This window comes from Mus caroli, unplaced genomic scaffold (genome assembly GCF_978045245.1).
Source record: "Mus caroli unplaced genomic scaffold, Mus_caroli_1 scaffold_1, whole genome shotgun sequence".
NCBI lineage: Eukaryota > Metazoa > Chordata > Mammalia > Rodentia > Muridae > Mus > Mus caroli.
Genome location: NW_028227256.1, coordinates 168,653,051 through 168,671,369, shown reverse-complemented (window position 1 = coordinate 168,671,369; position 18,319 = coordinate 168,653,051). Strand labels below are relative to the sequence as shown.

The following is an 18,319-nucleotide window of genomic DNA, read 5'->3' as shown; positions in this document are numbered from 1 at the left end:
TAATATACCGTGACCAAGGCAACTTCCAGAAGTGTGGTAGTTTGAGTAGAAATGGACCCCACAGACTCGTGTGCGTGAATGGTTGGCTTATAGGGAACAGTACCATTAGGAGGTGTTGCCTTGTATGAGGAAGTATGTCACTATGGGGATGGGCTTTGAGGTCTCATATATGCTCAAGTTATGCCCAGTGTGGGACACAGTTGCTGCCGCTGCCTGGGAATCAAGATGTAGAACTCTCATCTCCTTCTCCAGCACCGTGTCTGCCTGGATGCTGCCACATTTCCCACCATGATGATAATGGGTTAAACTACTGAAACCGTAAGCCAGCTTCAGTTAAATGTTGCTGTGGGCATGATGTCTCTTCCCAGCAATAAAACTCTAATGCAAGAAGAGAGAGTTTGTTTGGGGCTTATGGGTCTAGAGGAATAAGAGTTCATGTACCATTATCATGGCAGGGAGGCCTGGCAGTCAGCACCAAGTATAGTGGCAGGAATAGCTGAGAGCTTACGCAGGACACAGAGACCATGAACTCAAAATGTCATGATTCTTTTGAGCCTCAAAGCCTGCCCCTCAGTGACATACTTCCTCCATCAAAGTCACATCTCCCCAGACAATCACTAACTGGGGACCCAGCATTCAAATGCCCAGACTAAGGATAACATCTCATTTAAACCACCACACTCTAAGTCCAGCATCCAGGGCATAGTCATGATGTGAGCCTCAGTGGGCTTGGGCAGCCCTGCCCCTATGGTCCTGATACTTGCAGCACACGTATGCTCTCTCTGTCCAATTCCACTTGGTGCTTGCAGCTTTTCTTGGTAGATGTTCCACATCTGGTATCTCCAACATCCTGAGGTCTCCATTACAATTAGGCTTCGCCCTCACAGCTGTACACATACTCCTCTCAGGGGCTGTCTGCAGGGAATCTGACCGTGCATAGTATGTATGCATTGCCTTGCTTCACGGGGTGCAAGTTGTCATGACCCCTGTAACTGCATGCCTGCAAAACCAGCACCATGTAGACAATACCAAGATTCTGCTGACGGCTGGAAGGTAGCCAGGCTTCCTTTTATCATGTTTGCAGTGGGCAACTCAATCTATACTAACACTTCCCTACATGGTCCGTTTCCAGCTGGGTCCTTAGGAACGTCTCTTTTAGGACCCTTTTTCCCCAGGCACTGGGAGAAATTTCTTCTTACAGCATCTTCTCTATTATCTCAGTGCAATCTGTTTGGCTTCTCTTTAGTGATGCTTATATCTGTTAAGACCTTAATGTATCCCACATTACTTTCCTACAACTTTAATCATATTCACACTCCTTTGTTCTATGCTTGGATTACTGTTGTCCATTCTCAAATGACGAGACCTAGTCTGACAAGTTATGTAATAACCTTGCTTAATGTAACCTTTGGTTGATGATGTAACCTTTAGCATACCATGTTATTATGGCCTTAGTGAGCCAAGAATACTCACATCATCCTGTATTCCCACGGTGGCCTTTCTTTGTGCTATTTGTTTTGTATGCTGCTGCCTGAAATAATTCACAAATGTATACATGATGATTTTATATATACTACAAAGAAACAAAGGAATAAGATCACACTGATGGTTAGTAAAGTTTAGCATCTTTAAGATTGGGATGATTGGTCTTGACTGTCAACTTGATTAGATCTTGAATCAACTAAGAGTCCTGCTTCTGGGTGGGTCTATGAGGAGAAGACATAAGAACTGTGTGCCAATTTATTTTTTTTAAGGTTGAACATGCAGGGGATGAAGAAATGGTTTAGTGGTTAAGAGCACTGGCTGCTCTTCCAGGGGACCTAGGTTCAAGTCCCAGCAACCATATGGTGGCTCATGACCACCTGTAACTCCAGCTCACTGTCCCACACTGTCCCTGAGAACATTCCTCTTACCACAGTCTGTATCAGATGATGGTGCATCTTGTCAGGATGTACTGTTGTGACAGATTTCAAAGACTTCAAAGAACTACTCAAACCCACTGTTGTCCCAGCACCGAGAGGGCTGAGGAAACTAGAAACACTTTAGCCCACTTGAGAGTTTGAGACCAGGCTGTGCAGGATAGCACACCCTTAACAAGGAAAAACAAAACAAACCCGAAGTAACCTAAATACTTTCCAAACTTGTCCGCATACTAAAAGCCTTAGCAATGTGCAAAGGATCGAAGAATTAAAATCCCATGGGAAGGGTCCTGTGTAGAGAAAAAGACCCACTTGCGAAAAGTTCAGAGGGAAGTGGAAGGAACAGGTGTTGGGCAGGATGCTTTTTGGATCCAGTTCCAAGCATTATCTGAATGGCTAATGAGCTCCGAGGTTGATTCCTATAAGTTCAAGAAAGACTACACAGCTCATGAAGTTTTAATGTGATCAGGTTTCTTCTGGAATCCAGTCAAGGGACTGAGATCTTGGTTCTGACTTATGAGAAGCCAAAATAGTCTGCTTGTGTAGACTCTGTGAACTTTTACTGTAGAGGTGCTGGGCCGTGCAGAAGTCGGACCGCGGGGACCGCGGGGACAGGCTGTGGTTGGTGTGAGGAATTCCACACTGGTCCCAAGATGAGGAGGCAGGCAGGGCTGTAGGGAAGCACAGGAGTGCTGCCTAAATGAGCATTCATCTCCGCTCTATCCGGTTCCCTCCTCCGCCACGCTGGCTCACCTTATCAGATACCATCCTACTTTTCAGACCTACATGATAACTCTCTCTCCCTTTCCCTCTCCCTCTCCCCTGTCCTCCGTCTCCCTTCTCCCAATCAAATCATGCTTCCAAAGCAAGATCAAAAAAGGTCAGCATAATTGAAGACTGGCCATATTTTCCTCAGATGCATCTGTATTTTAACAGGGAAAAAGCACACTGCACTGAAAATATGAGGGAATTCTCAGAGGAGAACTTGGTGCCTCAGCAAAACTGGAGGATGGGATCCTGGAGAACTGACTGTATCTGACCACTGATCTCCTTCCTGCTAGGGTTGCAAGGAAGGCAGGTGTCCTGGTTCTAAACAGCCGCAGTGCAGACAGGGCAGAGCTCGGGGAGACATACTATCAGGTTGGAAACTTCATTAAATATTTACCTGAAACTTGGGCTCTTCATTGCTCAGGTGTGGTCACATGGCTCAGAGGAGCGGAGCAGAGAGGTCGGATTTGAGAAGCCTCCGAGGGGCTCATGCAGTCAGTGACCTCTCTCCCAGGCCATAGCCCTGTGGACTAGGACTTGGCTGGGGAAGGGTGCTAGGGTCAGGCGGAAGGCAAGAAGAACGGAGCAAGCAAGTGAAGGTACCATAGCGTGAGATCATTGTGGGTGGGGAGGGAAGAAGTGTTTCAGATTCGAGGAAGGGAGGAGAAGAAAACACTTTACACTTCTGGTTTTTACTTGAGGAACAACAGGTCATCAGGAGCATAGCAGGATGAATGAATCACGCCTTTCTGTCTACCCACGTGTGGGAGGATGTAAGCTCTGCTTCGGAACACACAATGACCTCTCTAGGCCTCACACCAAGAATACCTTAATACCTGTCATCAGGGAGTAAGCAGGAATAAGATGGGCTTTATGAACATCAGTGGGACTGGCTACTAGGGAAAGGTTGGAGTGGGAGTGGGATATTGATGGACCCAATGGAGCCTGGGGAATCTATGTGGCTCTTGTGAGTTGTAGAAGTCACAGCTCTCTAGGGCTTCTCTATAGAAGTCAAGGCTGGGCTGAGCTGGACCATGGCTACAGAGGAGTAGATAGGACAGCGCTTGCTGTTTGGGGTAGGTGAGTACCACACTCAGGTGACATCCTGGTCTTTGTGTTCCACCATCTTGAGGAAGTGGGAATGGACAGAAGAAGCAACAGTGTCTCCCAGTTCTCAATGTCTGCTTCCACCTATCTTTTTTCTCTCTGCCCCACCTCCATGCCTCCAACTTCTACAGAGTCTGCAGGCCGAGTCATTATGTGGATGCTTGCAGCCCTCCTGCTTCTGGGTGAGTCAGTAATGAGGGGGCATCAGCAGGATTTGGGGAGTGGGAGAGTAAGACAGGGCAGGGTATGTGGGGTAAGAGAGCAGCCGCCTTTGCTGACCTCAGGTTTCATATGGTTCTCTGTCTGCCTTGGGACGATGAAATAGAGCTTGCTTTCTCAAAGCTGGGTAATTTGGTCTGGACAAAGGAAACTCAGGCTTTCCCAGGATCAAGAGTCTTTCCTGTCATTGAGGACATTCCTCAACCTCTTCCTTCTTTCTTGCAGTTCCAAGAAGTGGAAAAGCTGGTAAGTCTTATACATCTCTCATCCAAGTTTTGATGAGTTCCACGAGGGTAGATGCCCCAGTTCCTGGCTGTTCTGAGATGGTATTTTCCCCCGACTCTTGCCCAATCTTGATGACTAAATGTTCTTGAGCGTAGGCACGGTCAGAAATGGCTTATGATTAATAGACTCCTTGTCTGCAGCCTCATGTCTGTGGTCTCCCTCATTGCCAGGGTTGGTTCCTCTGTGGGCTGGGACCCAGAAACTGGTGTTTCCCAACAATTCCCAATCCTGGGACTTTATTTTTGGGCAGGCACCTCATCTTACTTTACTTCCTCACATGGCCCCATCCCCCATATCCCCAGCTACTCTGGAGAAGCCTGTACTGACTCTACACCCACCTTGGACCACCATCTTCAAGGGGGAGAGAGTAACCCTGAGATGTGATGGGTACCACCCTCTGCTGCTGGAGCTCCGGCCCATTAGCACTCTCTGGTACCTGGGCCATGTCCTCCTGCCTTCCCACAAGAAAAGCATCGAGGTGCAAGCACCAGGGGTGTATCGATGTCAGACACGAGGAGCACCCGTCAGTGATCCCATCCACCTCTCTGTGTCTAACGGTGAGTGCTGGCCCTACTGGCAGGGTAGACATCAGGCTATTCCCAGAGGACAAGAAGGAAAAAAAAAGGTCACACAGAACCACCTTGAGTCTCTGGAGTAGGCAGAAGCCTGCAGTAAAGATTTCCTGGTCCAAAAGCCACCCCCCACCCCGTCTTCCTGATGGAGCATGAAGCAAATTAATATTATTAATTTATTAAGTGGGGTGACCCGGTTTCAGAAAGTCAAAAATTGTGCTCTTCTGATACTACTGGAACCCAGAATCCTAAGACACCCCCCACCTCGGATCCCTGGCTGGCCTGGAACTCACTGTGTATACTAGGTTAGCCTTGAACTACAAGGATTTCTTTGTGTCTGCTTCTTGAATACTGAGGTAAAAGGCATGTACCACACCCAAACAGGGTTCTTTTTGCATATTTGTTTTGTTTTGTTTGCTGTTTCTCTATTTTTTTTTTTTTGAGACATAGTCTCATTTTGTAGCCTAGGCTGGCTGGCCTGGAACCCACAGAGATCAACCTACTGCCCCCTTCCAAGCGCCTTCCAAGCGCTAAGATTAAAGTGGTGCTCCACCGCATCAGCCCAGCCAGGATTCTGAGTTTTAATGTCTATGTGAATGTAAATAAAGGGATTGAGACTGGGGTTTGTTTCATGGCACTAGACTGGAGGCCAAGCAAGGAGAACAAGAAGTGGAGAGGAGGTGTGCCAAAATGCCAATGCCACGTGTAAATCTCCATAGCAAGAGAGGCTACCGGAGGTGGCAGGGTACAAGGAAGAGAAGAGGGACGGAGATGAAGGGGAGGAAACAATTAAAGATGTGTTTATTTGATAAATGATCCCATAATTAAAATTAATTATTTGTGACCTTAAAAAAAAAAAAGGTAGCCAGTAATTATGCACCTGTAATCTTACACTCAGGAGGCTGAGGCAGGAGAATTGCCACAAGTTTGAGGCCAGCCTAGGCCATATAGCAATACCCTTTCTCAAAAGTCTTTTTACAAGGAATGAAATAAGAAAAAGAAAGATGAGGCAGAGAAAGAGACGGGGGAAGAAGGAAGGAAGACAGGTGGGGGGATTGAACAAAGAACTTAATAAAACTTCTGCTGTTGGCACATATACATGAGCACCTAGGAGTCGATCAAGGAGCAGCTGTCTCAAAATATTTGAAGCGTTTTAAAATAGGGATGAGAACACTGGGTGTGATGATGCAGGCCTGCAGTCCCTGCACCCAGGAAGCAGAGGCAGGAGGATGAGTGCAAATCTGCAGCCCAGCCAGGGATACATAGTGAATAACAGCCCATATTGAACAAATAAACAAACAAACAGAACTGACACCAAACAACAACAACAAAGGGGATAGGAAAAGTAAGAATGGTATACCCATTAAAGTACATAATTAGCTGCGTCATATGAAGGATTAATAATCTTTCCTGGGCAGATGGTCATTTTTATTAAGCATTTAAAGAACACCAGTCAGTGTTTCAATTAGCATTCTACACTTCTAGAGGTTTCCTGTTGGAGGTCAAGCACAGAAACTGTGACGATGCCTTGCAAAGCTTTCTGGACACAGGATCTCCTGCATATGCAGCCCAGGCATGCCTTGGTTTTCAATCCTCCCGCTCCAGCTTTCCAAGTGCTGGGATTACAGGCATGCACCAGCATACCTGGCCAGTGGAATTCTCTTTGTTAGGGTAGAATACCTACAACGGGGGCTGGAGAGATAGCTCAGTGGTTAGGAATGAATCATGCTCTTGGAGAGAACTGGACATCAGGTCATAACCACCTGAAACTCCAGACTCAGAGGATCCTGCACCCTCTTCTTGCCCCCTCTGACACTGGCACATACGCTCACGAGAACACACCCACCTGGACATGTACACACACTAATTCCAAATGAATGAATGAATAAATGAAATAATTTAAAATTTTATGATACCAAAAATGGCATTTAGGATGCCCTAAGGATAGTGTCAGCTGCAGTGATGATGATGATGGTGGTGGTGATGATGGCGGTGACGATGGTAGTCCTGGTGGTACATTCAAGGCGCTGTAGGATATATCTAAGGCTGTTCTCAGAGAAGCTTCCTTCAGAAGATAAGGCCTAAACACAAGCATGCAGGACCTACTGGTCTGAATTTAAGCTGAGAAGCAGGGTCTTTTGGGTTGAGGAAATAGCTTTACAAGGGCCCTGGGTTCTATACAGAACCATTTTTTCCCCTGAGCAGTTCAGTGTGATTGGGTCTAGCTTGTGTTGAATGAAAGGTGAGGCAAGCTAAAAAGAAATGGGGTCAGGGAAGAGGTTATCAGGGGCTAGGTCAGGAAGGCGCAGGGTGGGGGGAGGGGAGCGGGAGGAAGGGAGACTGAGAGGGGAGACCTGCGGAGCTGGGATTTCTTGGGTTGGGTTGGATTCGTTTTATTGAGATTAGATTAGTTTCTAATCTAATCTGGCTGCCCTGGAACTTGCTTTGTAGACCAGGCAGGCCTCGAACTCATAAGGATACTCCTGCCTCTACTTCCCGGACTGCTGGAATTAAAAGCATGTGCCACCATGCTCCGCAGAGACGGATTTTTTTTTTTTTTTTTCTGAAAAGTAAGTACTATCTGTGGGGTCCATTGCAGACTGGCTAATTCTGCAAGTGCCATATGCTGCGGTGTTCGAGGGAGAGCCCTTGGTGATGCGCTGCCGTGGCTGGTACGACAAAGTCGTCTACAAACTTCACTACTACCACGACGGCCAGGCTGTGAGATATTTCCACTCTAGCACCAACTACACGGTGCTGCAAGCGCGAGCCAGCGACAGCGGTCACTACCAGTGCTCGGGCACCATGCGTATCCCAGTGGAGAGTGCGCCCATGTTCTCCTCCAAGGTGGCCGTGACCGTGCAAGGTGGGCGAGACGATCACGGGGAAGTTCTAGGGCTGGAATCGGAAGGGGAAAGAGGAGACTGAACCCCGCGGGCTGCTCTATAGGTGTCCCTTCCCTATGGCGTATATCCAGGTTTCTTGTTCTAGCTAGGGCTCGCACTTAGGAGCGAGGAGTTCTTGCCCTGTCTGAAGGGCGTGCTACATCACTACGCACTACGAAGGGGACCCGTAGCTGTCCCTTTCAAGTCTAGAGAATGCCAACTGATTGACAGCTAGGATGGAACTTTTATCACCAGTCAGGATTCCGCCTCCCCGCAAACTGTCTCCATCCTTCTCCGTGGCCTCAGTTTCCCCGTCCCACTCATTCTTTCTCCTTTTCCTTCTTGTTCTCTGGGTCAAGGAGGAACCCTCTCCAGATAAGGGAAAAAGAGGGATCCGGGGTGGTGGACAGGTTGGCCCTGGTGGTGGTGGGGGGGGTCCCATTCCTCTTGCGGACCCTACGAGCATCAGAACCCTGGGGCCGCCCTCCCCGCAGAGCTGTTCCAGACACCGGTGCTGAGGACGCTGAGCCCGCAGGAGGCGCGCGGCCGCGTGGTGCTGCGCTGCGAGACGCGCCTGCACCCGCAGAAGCGGGACACGCCGCTGCAGTTCGCCTTCTACAAGTACAGCCGGCCGGTGCGCCGCTTCGACTGGGGCGCCGAGTACACGGTCCCCGAGTCCGAGGTCGAGGAGCTCGAATCGTACTGGTGTGAGGCGGCCACCACCAGCCGGAGTGTACGGAAACGCAGCCCGTGGCTGCAGCTCCCCGGGCGGGGTGAGTGGCAGCTCAGTATCACGCCTGCCTCCTGCATCCCGTGGGTCATCCCGCAGTCTTCCCACCTTCCTATCTCGGCCCTCCAGCCCCTGTTAGCTCCGGCCCCGCGTGGAGCAGTCACGGGTGACCAGGCGTGTTGCGTTGCAGGCCCTGTCCTGGATCTAGCGTCCACCACCGCTCCAGTCGCACAGGCTGCAGCCTTGGGGCCGGGGGACAAGCCGCTTTCCTTCCGGAAGACCCCAGTGTCCAGATCCGTTCAGTCAGTCACTTCCGTCCCGAACAGCACCTTTGCAGGGCTGCAGTTCCCCGCGGGCCATGTCGCCACCACCGGGCCACACGCCTGCGCGCCTCTGCCCGCGTCCGCGGAGCTGTCGAGCGAAGCTCTTCAGCCCAAGGTGGACCTCCTGCTTCGCGAGATGCAGCTGCTCAAAGGCCTTCTGAGCCGCGTGGTCCTGGGATTAAAGGACCCACAGGCCCTCCACGAGCTTACAGAGACCCCCAAGACACCTAATTCTCATGTTACTGTGAACCCCGCAACCCCAGAGACCACTGTCGTGGAGGGCCAAGTGGACAGCTAGGCTAGTGTCTTCTCTCCGGGATCTCTATCTAGCTTGTGTGCAAATTGGAGCCATGGCTGTTAGTGTCCCCTCCTGTTGCTGTGGTTTTGGTTGTTGGTTTTTAATGTCCCGTGGTGCTGTGGATTTCCACTTTACTAGACAGCTTGTAAGAGAGTTTGACCTTGCACAATGGTTTGTAAGTGCGAGCATCCTCTGTGGTGTGTTCCTTCTATAATCCAGAAGTAGACAGCTGTTGTTGTTTACTAGTCCAGTGTGGGTGACTTTTTTTTTTTTTTTTTTTTTGTAATTGAATCCATTAAGGTTAATGAGCACTTTAAAACAATTTAGGGTCAGGTTGTAATTATTCACGATGAATTTACTCTTTTTTTGTTTTGTTTTGTTGGGGGTGGGGGGGTTCGAGACAGGGTTTTTCTGTATAGCCCTGGATGTCCTGGAACTCACTTTGTAGACCAGGCTGGCCTCGAACTCAGAAATCCACCTGCCTCTGCCTCCCGAGTGCTGGGATTAAAGGCGTGCGCCACCACGCCCGGCTTATGAATTTACTCTTATATTAAAACGACTTTCAAAATCCTATTAACTAATGAGTTTGTGTCTTCAAAATCCCAAGTATGATTTCAATTGTAGGAAAGATTTTAGTGTGGGCTTCTCCCTTCTGCCTTTAATGGTCAGATCCAGTGCTAGACTCTCCCTAAAGGCACCCTTTGTCCCAATGTGACTCGACAGAGCCACTCCGGAGCAGCTGAGCAGCTGCCATGCTAACCTTAGTGGAACTAACTTTACTCTATGTCAGGATCATCCCCTCCTCACTTAAGCTTCACAGTTAAGGCTGAGCACTGGTAGCAACTCTACCCTTCCATCCTTCAACCTGCTTCAGTAGCACGTGAGGTCCCATTTCCCTCTGAGCAATTAACCACAACTGACATGTCTTTACATTTTTATTATTATTATTGTGTGTGTGTGTGTGTGTGTGTGTGTGTGTGTGTGTGTGTGTGTGATCAAGAGTACCCACTTCCCTTGCGGAAGTCAGAGGACACTTGGCTAATTCTGAGGAGGGACTTTCAGATCACTGGATTTCAGATCACTGGATTTCAGATCACAGGATTTCAGATCACTGGATTTCAGATCACAGGATTTCAGATCACTGGATTTCAGATCACAGGATTTCAGATCACTGGATTTCAGATCACAGGATTTCAGATCACTGGATTTCAGATCACAGGATTTCAGATCACTGGATTTCAGATCACTGGATTTCAGATCACTGGATTAGTTATCTGATCTATGGTGTCCTTGAGGTTCCAATTCCCAACTCTCTAATGCAGGCTCTTCCAGGGCAGCCTTTCCAGTGTCCAGGCTCTTTTTGCCTTCTGACTTTGTTCTCCTAAGTTGTTTGCTATTCCTGATCTAGACAGGAAGCAGCTACCATCAGTGCCAAGAAGCTTAATAATCAAAATACCCAAGTCATTCAATAATAATAATAATAATAGTAATAATGACAATGATGATACTGATAACAACTATATAATTTTCAATGTTCTGGGCATGGAGGTGCATACCTTAAATCTCAGGGAGGCAGAAGCAGTCAGATCACCGTGAGTTCAAACCCAGCCTAGTGTACATAGTGACCTTATCTCAAAACAAACAAAACAAAGGAGGGAAGGAGGGAAGGAAGGAGGGAAGGAGAGAAAGAAGGAAGGGAGAGAGAGAAAAAAAAGAAGAGAAAGAAGAAAAAACCACCACCACCACCACAACAAATGAAATGAGTTGACCAGAGGCCAGCGTGCCAGCCTTTTCCCTCAGTATACTTTGTTGGCAACCTCAACCTTCACTTTCCCGTCTTACCATCTGCCTCCATTTAGCGTTAGTGATGGAGGCAGACAGTAAAGAGGATGGGGAACTATTTTGGCAAAATTTAATCATAGCCCAACTTACCCTGTGTAGAAGAGGAAAACTGTATTCTCACATGGGAGGGAAGGACAAAGATCGGTCCCTCTGGGGTCTGTGAGGCTATCTCAGAAATGCCTGCACCAGGGAAATCTAACTGTTTACGTTCTAGCACACATTCCAGGAATAGGCCAGCTACCCCAGAGCATCCGGGAGCCTATTCCCCAAACTCTGAGATGACAGATGGCTGCTGATTCCTGGGGAGGAAACTGCTTTCTCTCTGGTCCTCTGATCACTTCTGCATCTTAAATTCAGGCCTCAGACTCTAAACCCGGCACTTTCCATATCAGATGGCAGTAGGCATGGGCCCCAAATGTATCCAATGAGATGGCACAGAGGTCTTTGTCACAGCATCTCAGCCTTACTTTGGGCTCTTGCTCAGTGCTTCCCACCTTTGTGGAGATCTGTTATTTCACACCATACCCTGTATTACATTTTTGTTGTTGTTGTGAGAATTTAAACAAAATTCTCCAGGTTAAAGTCCAAGCACGAAGCATTAACCTACCCTCAGCCACGCTGACCTCTGCTCTTCTCCCAGCACATTGCGTCTTCCATGTTCCTGGGCCTTTGAGCAGATTCTTGCCTTCTCCTCCATGGGAGTGCTGTGGAGGTCTGAGCCTCTGAGTTTCTCTAGTTACAAAATGAGGGCAATGGCAGTAACCTTACTGGGGTAGACAAATAAATGGATTCTTTAATTATTAGAGGTGTTCAGCTAGGGGATGCTTCAGTTCTTAGGGACCCAAGACAGGAAGGTATTCCAGAAATCTCTAGAGACAACTCTGTCAGTCCCTATAAGTGAATTGTTAGACTGTTTCTAAACTTTTCCTATTTTATTTATTATTTTCTGAGACAGGATTTCTCTGTGTTGCCCTGGCTGTCCTAGAACTCACTTTATAGACCAGGCTGGCCTCAAACTCAGAAATCCGCCTGCCTCTGCCTCCCAGGTACTGGGATTAAAGGCATGCGCCACCACGCCCAGCTAAACTTTTGCTATTTTAAATTGTCCTGCAGTGAATGTCTTAATGGCTCTGGGACACACACACACACGCACTTGAGTGTGCATACATACACTTTGTCGTTGTTGTTTGGTTTACGATAGTATTTCTCTTTGGAACCCAATGGGCCTGGTACTCAGTACGATGCCCGGGGTTCCCTCCAGCTCCCTGGTCCTCTTGTCTCTGCCTCCTCAGTGCTGGGATTCATACACCACTAAACCTGCTTATTACCTCTGTCAGTTCTTATCGTGAGGAATTGCCTACAGGCCTTTTGTGTTTCTGGAATTAGAAACAAGCTTGGGAGAAAGATGACACAAAAAGAGAAAATCGGCTAAGACAACAAAATAGTCAGTTAAGATAATGACTGGTTCTCTCTCCTTCAGATGGACTCAGAGGAACAGGGGAACCACAAGGACAGTTCCCTAGAAAAACCCCCAGATAGAACAGCACTTAGGCTCATGGCTGGGTTTCCTCAAAGAAAGGTTTTCTTTTCTTTCTTTCTTTCTCTTTTTTCCAACTGTTTGCCAGGAGTTGCAACTTAGAATCTCTTCTCCATCCAGTCTTTCCAGAATACCCCAGTTAGTCTGCTGTTTGATTGAGAACATGACATCCACAGCTGGCAACAGTTTTTCAGGTGAGGTGAGTCTCAGGCAAACAGAGCATGAGAACAAAAGTTTATTTTTAGTTTTTACAATTAAGCAAACCCCACTTGTGACAGGATGTAAACAGCGAGATTGCACCGGAGCTGGGTCATCATTTGTGGAATCTACAACGGACACGGTTGAAGTCACAAGGATACAGAGGGGATATGGAAGGAGGGAGGATGTGTGAAGAGATTTTTGTTTTGTTTTGGCCACAACTCTTCGTCACGCCAAGGAAGTATAGGAAATCAGCTGTTTCCCCCTCAAAGCCTAATGAAAAAAGAAACCATGGAGTCAGCAGACAGGTCTGAAATGTGAAGTTGGGAGTTGCAACAGGAAATGAACCTGATTTAGGCTCAAGGAAGCTAAAGTAAGTGACTATAGGATTGAAAGGCCTCTTTGGGAATCAGCCACACCACAGAATGTTGAGGCTGGGTAGCCTTTCCTCCTCAGCTCCATGCTCCCAGACTCAAAATATATTTACAAACGCCTTGGCCATATAGCTAGGTTCTTCTCTGACTAGACCATAACTTAACTAACTTACATTCTGCCATGTGCCTGTGCTCAGGTACAGTGTGTCTGTCTTGTCACATCTTCCCAGGAGAATCTCTCTCATCCAGCACTCTCCCAGAATCCTTTCTGCCTACTGGATGCCCCACCTCCTATCTCCTGTTTAGGCCATCAAATTAATTATTGACAGATGCCAAATCCATACAGACACATGCTATTTTCTCTACAGCATCCTGGAACTCTGTGATGAATGCACAGAGAAAATGTGCCTCGATTCTTTTGCAATAAGTCTCCAGGGCAGGCAGAAAAGACACCAAAACTTGGACTTAACAGCTTGATTCTTAGAGGCTGGGGGAAGATGTGCAAATGAACATCTGGAAGACAGATGCATACTCCTCAGGTCCATAAGAATGTTTACCAGAAGCAAAAATTGCCAGAATGTCCATAGGAATTGTTGTAAATCTCCAACCCCAACAAGTCCATGCAAAGAACACACAACTCAGTTATAATATTTATAAACTGCATGCCTAGATTGGGCAGATATACCACTACACTACTCTATTCCCCAGCTATGAGATTTCTTGCTACTTTCAGCTCCTCCAGACCATGTGGTTCGTTCTGCTCCATCTTCCTTCCACCTCCTCTTCCTCTCTCTCCCTCTCTAAAACCTCCAGCCCCACCTTTCCCTTCCACTGCCCAATCACTGTGACATGGCAACTGGGGCAGCAAGATGAACTCTCACACTTTGAACTTCAAACACCAAAAAGAAAGAGTAGAATAGAGATGGTGGGAATCTTTACGGAGCTCAAAACTGCCTCCGGTGAAGCCCTTTCTCCAACAAGGATGAACTCGGTAACAGCGCCACCTGCTGGGTAGGTGGGGGATATTCTCATTCAACCATTTGCACGAGGTCCTACAATTAGATACAGAGCCAAAGCTATCCTGAGTCACATGGCAAGAACTTATCTCAAACTAACAAGTCTCTTCTCTCCAAATAAAAGACATTTGAGTGGGACTCTGTTTCACGAGAAACTTATTGGTTGATTACCATTGAGCCACATCTTGCCTTTTTTGTTTTTTGTTTGTTTGTTTTCGAGTCAAGGTTTCTCTGTATAGCCCTGGCTGGACGTCCTGGAACTCACTTTGTAGATCAGGCTGGCCTCGAACTCAGAAATCCGCCTGCCTCTGCCTCCGGAGTGCTGGAATTAAAGGCGTGCGCCACCACGCCCCACATCTTGCCTTTTAAATACAATTGCTTAGTGAACTACCGACCTGCTTCATAGGTCTATTTTGCAGCTTGTAATTCTCTTTCATCGTTGTGCACAGAACTGTTGAAAAGCACAGGGAGGGGCTGGAGAGATGGCTCAGCGTTAAGAGCACTGGGTCTTCCACAAGACCCCCCACATGGCACCCACATAGCAGCTCACACCAGTCTGTAACTCCAGTTTCAGGGCTTCTGATACCTACACACAGACATAAATGCATACAAAAACAGATGGACATAAAACAATTATTATGTATATGTGGAGGTACCCAGTGTGTAAACATTCTTCTACTCTGCCAAGAGAAACTTAAAAAAATAAATAAAAAATAATATTAACAAAACCTAACCAAACCCCAAACCAGGAAGTCAAGGCAAAATCAATCTTAGCAAGCTGATGCTGCCACCTAGTGGACATTGTTCTTTTTGTTCTTGTTACTATAATATTTTATATACTTTATTTATATACTTTAGTCAACTAGTGTCTTAGTCAGGGTTTCTATTCCTGCACAAACATCATGACCAAGAAGTAAGTTGGGGAGAAAAGGGTTTATTCGGCTTATACTTCCATACTGCTGTTCATCACCAAAGGAAGTCAGGACTGGAACTCAAGCAGGTCAGAAAGCAGGAGCTGATGCAGAGGCCATGGAGGGATGTTCTTTACTGGCTTGCCTCCCCTGGCTTGCTCAGCTTGCTCTCTTATAGAACCAAGACTACCAGCCCAGAGATGGCACCACTCACAAGGGGCCTTTCCTCCTTGATCACTAATTGAGAAAATGCCTTACAGTTGGATCTCATGGAGGCATTTCCCCAACTGAAGCTCCTTTGTTTGTGATAACTCCAGCTGTGTCAAGTTGACACAAAACTAGCCAATACAACTAGACTACAAAATAATGGCTTGTTTGTTTGAGACAGGGTTTCTCTATCTAACAGCCCTGGCTGTCCTGGAACTCACTTTGTAGATCAGGCTGACCTCAAACTCTCAGAGATCTACCTGCTTCTGCCTTTAGAGTGCCGGGACTAAAGTCATGTGCCACCATGCCTGGACCAAATAATCGATTTTATTATAATATTTTCATACATGTTTATCATTGCACTTTGCTTATATTCCTAGCCCACTAGTCTCCCTTGACATCTTTCCCCTCCCTGTGACTCTCTCCAAACAGTCCCTCTTCTGCTTCCATGATGGATGTGTGCATACATATATGTAACTATACACACAAATGCACATATATGCACATATATGTATACATGTATATGTATGCACATATGTATACTTTTTTCACTTCTGAGACAAAATATCTGACAGAAGTGACTTAGAGAGAAAGAGTTTCCATTTCCTGAGACAGGGTCTCACTACGTAATCCTGGATGGTATAGAACTCGCTCTATAGCCCAGGCTGGCCTCAGATTGACACAGATGTATTTGCCTTTGTTTCCAAAGCCATTACAGGCATGCACCACCACAGCCCACAGGGCCAAGGGTGTTGTCACTCAGGGTTCCTGAGAATATAGAGTCTGCTGTGCCAGTGCTGGGTGGCAGGAGCCAGGGAAGCAGCACTGAGTGTCCTATCCTCACTTTGCAATTGGACCAGGAAGCAGAACTCAGGCCAGAACCAGAGATGGGTATAACCTTCAAGACCTACCCTCCACTGACCCACTGCCACCTCCACGTCCTAAAGACTGTAACTGCAGCCAGGCGTGGTGGCGCACACCTTTAATCCCAGCACTCGGGAGACAGAGGCAGGCAGATTTCTGAGTTCGAGGCCAGCCTGGTCTACAAAGTGATTTCCAGGACAGACAAGGGCTATACAGAGAAACCCTGTCTCGAAAATAAAACAAAACAAAAACAAAAAAAGATCGTAACTGCATGTATGAGTGCATACACATTCCCATGCATGTGAGAGAAAACATGGAACATTTCTCTCTTCTCACTACCTTCTCTTGTTACCCCCCCATCTCCCTTTCAACCCCACCCATAGACCTTTCTGTGCTCTCATATCATATATATGTGTGTGTATATATGTGTATATATGTATACCTGTATTTGTGTTTATTACACATATACATATATGCATATATTTAAATCTAAATTCTGTATAATGAGGAAAATATGTGATCTCTGTCTTTCAGCGACTAGCTTCTTTTCTTAACACAATGATCTCAACTTCTATTCACTTTCCTGAGAGTGACATACGTACAACTCCACTGTGTACTTATCTCACCTTTGTTCGTCCACTCACCTAGTGATGGGCATCTAGGCTGGCTCTCTGTCTGGGCTACTGTGGATATGCAATGCACTCAGAGGACAAAGAGGAACACATTTGGTGCCACGCTTGATGTTCTCTTAGCAGTTTGTGGAGAATGACGTATAAAAGGGTTTGGAACCACAGAGAGGATGGACCCATAGTTGACAGACTTTCTGGGTTTTATCACTTATAATCCTCAGAGACTGGTGGTATGGGCACAGATAGTCTTGGCTTCCTTGTTTGGTTGGGTTTTGTCGGCTTACTTTTGATAAGGACACTGAAGTACACAAGGCTTATCTGATTTCGCTTTAATCATTCAAGCAATAGATGACAGAGTCAAACTGAAGGACACATGGTAGCAGGGAAAAAAGGACCATGGCCAGTCCCTTGTGTTCTGTCTGCCTGGGAAAAGACTAGGAGAGAGAGTGGCCGTGTAAACCGCATTCAGCAAAACAAGACACGGAACAGAAAACATCTGCAGTGCCCCAATCCCGTTCTTCTCATGCTGTTTACCAGTCTCTTCTGGAGCTAAAACAGGAAGCGAGAGAGAATGACCTATGGCTCGCTAACCCGCTTCTGCCCCGATACTTCTCAGAGGGACAGCAACACCCTGTGCCAAGTTTGCAAACGCTGGGCAGTGGCGGACAGAAATGGACGATCTGGTCAAACGTCCAAGTTATTTCTATACAATGGGGTGCTCAACGCTGGTCAGTCACTTCTGGCCCTGGGGTTCTGTGGAGCTCAAATGTTGCCTAAAATATTGACAATAAATAGACTTCAAGGGGGGAGATTGACATGCATTTCTGAAAAACAAAACAAAACCTCCAAAGAAATTGTTTCAGAGACATGTCTTGCTATGTGTATAGTGAAGTCTGACCTTGAGCTTCCAGTTCAGCTTCCTAATGCTGGGATTGCAGGGGCCTGATACCATCAGAGTTTGAGTTAATAGGTGGACTTCGGGTGTGGCTGCAGCAGAATAGATGGAGATCTATTTATTCCTAATTCTTGTGGCCACTGAATGTTTGGATTGCTTGGCCATTGTGATTCTTCTCATTCAACAGCGTCATTACCAAGTCCTTTCTCCCAGCGACTCCTGGTCTGGAGACCCTGCTGTCTGGTGTAGCTTGGCATTTCTTTCTCTCACTAACAAGACACATATGGGTGGGGTAAATTGTGGGGAGCAGGTGTGGCAGCAGTCCCAAGAAGGCGCCAGGGACTGCAGCTAAGTCGTATGACTTGCACCTGACTTCCTCATATAAGCCACAAACATCGTGAGAGCTGTGCAGGTGTACCAGGTTACTGGCGAAGCCATTTTGGTGGAGATATGCCCCTGCTGCCCTGATTAGCTGAAGCTGCGTACCTGGTGAGATGATGTGGCCTGCTGTGAGTGGATGGGAACTGATAGTATATAAGAGTGAGAGGCCCAGGGCTCGGAGTCTTTCGCCTACACAGACAATGCGCAGCCCAATAAACGTGTGCAGAAGGATCCTATTGTGGTGTCTTTCTTGCTGGCAAGTCAGGCGTCCCACAGTAAATCTTATTACAACCCTGTGATGGCGGTAGATAGCAGGGCAGACAGCCCAAGACCCAGACTGAGGTTTCCACCAGCTTCAA

The 18,319-nt window shown here is 47.2% G+C and overlaps 1 protein-coding gene across 1 annotated transcript; it reads left to right on the top strand.

Annotated features, from left to right (window-relative positions):
• Window positions 1-3,945: 3,945 nt before the first annotated feature.
• Window positions 3,946-9,353, top strand: Fcrlb (Fc receptor like B). Its single transcript, XM_021171785.2, has 6 exons — window positions 3,946-3,976; window positions 4,239-4,259; window positions 4,601-4,855; window positions 7,470-7,736; window positions 8,250-8,528; window positions 8,676-9,353. Exons 1-6 carry the CDS (start codon window positions 3,946-3,948, stop codon window positions 9,104-9,106), a joined length of 1,284 nt encoding a protein of 427 aa, XP_021027444.1. The 3' UTR covers window positions 9,107-9,353.
• Window positions 9,354-18,319: the final 8,966 nt, after the last annotated feature.

What these genes read in the sequence shown, in the direction of transcription:
- Fcrlb (XM_021171785.2), top strand. Translation starts at nt 3,946, where the DNA reads ATGTGGATGCTTGCAGCCCTCCTGCTTCTGG. An exon ending in TGCAGCCCTCCTGCTTCTGG is followed by an intron (nt 3,977 to 4,238) that starts GTGAGTCAGTAA and finishes TCTTTCTTGCAG; the next exon opens with TTCCAAGAAGTGGAAAAGCT. An exon ending in CCACCTCTCTGTGTCTAACG is followed by an intron (nt 4,856 to 7,469) that starts GTGAGTGCTGGC and finishes GGTCCATTGCAG; the next exon opens with ACTGGCTAATTCTGCAAGTG.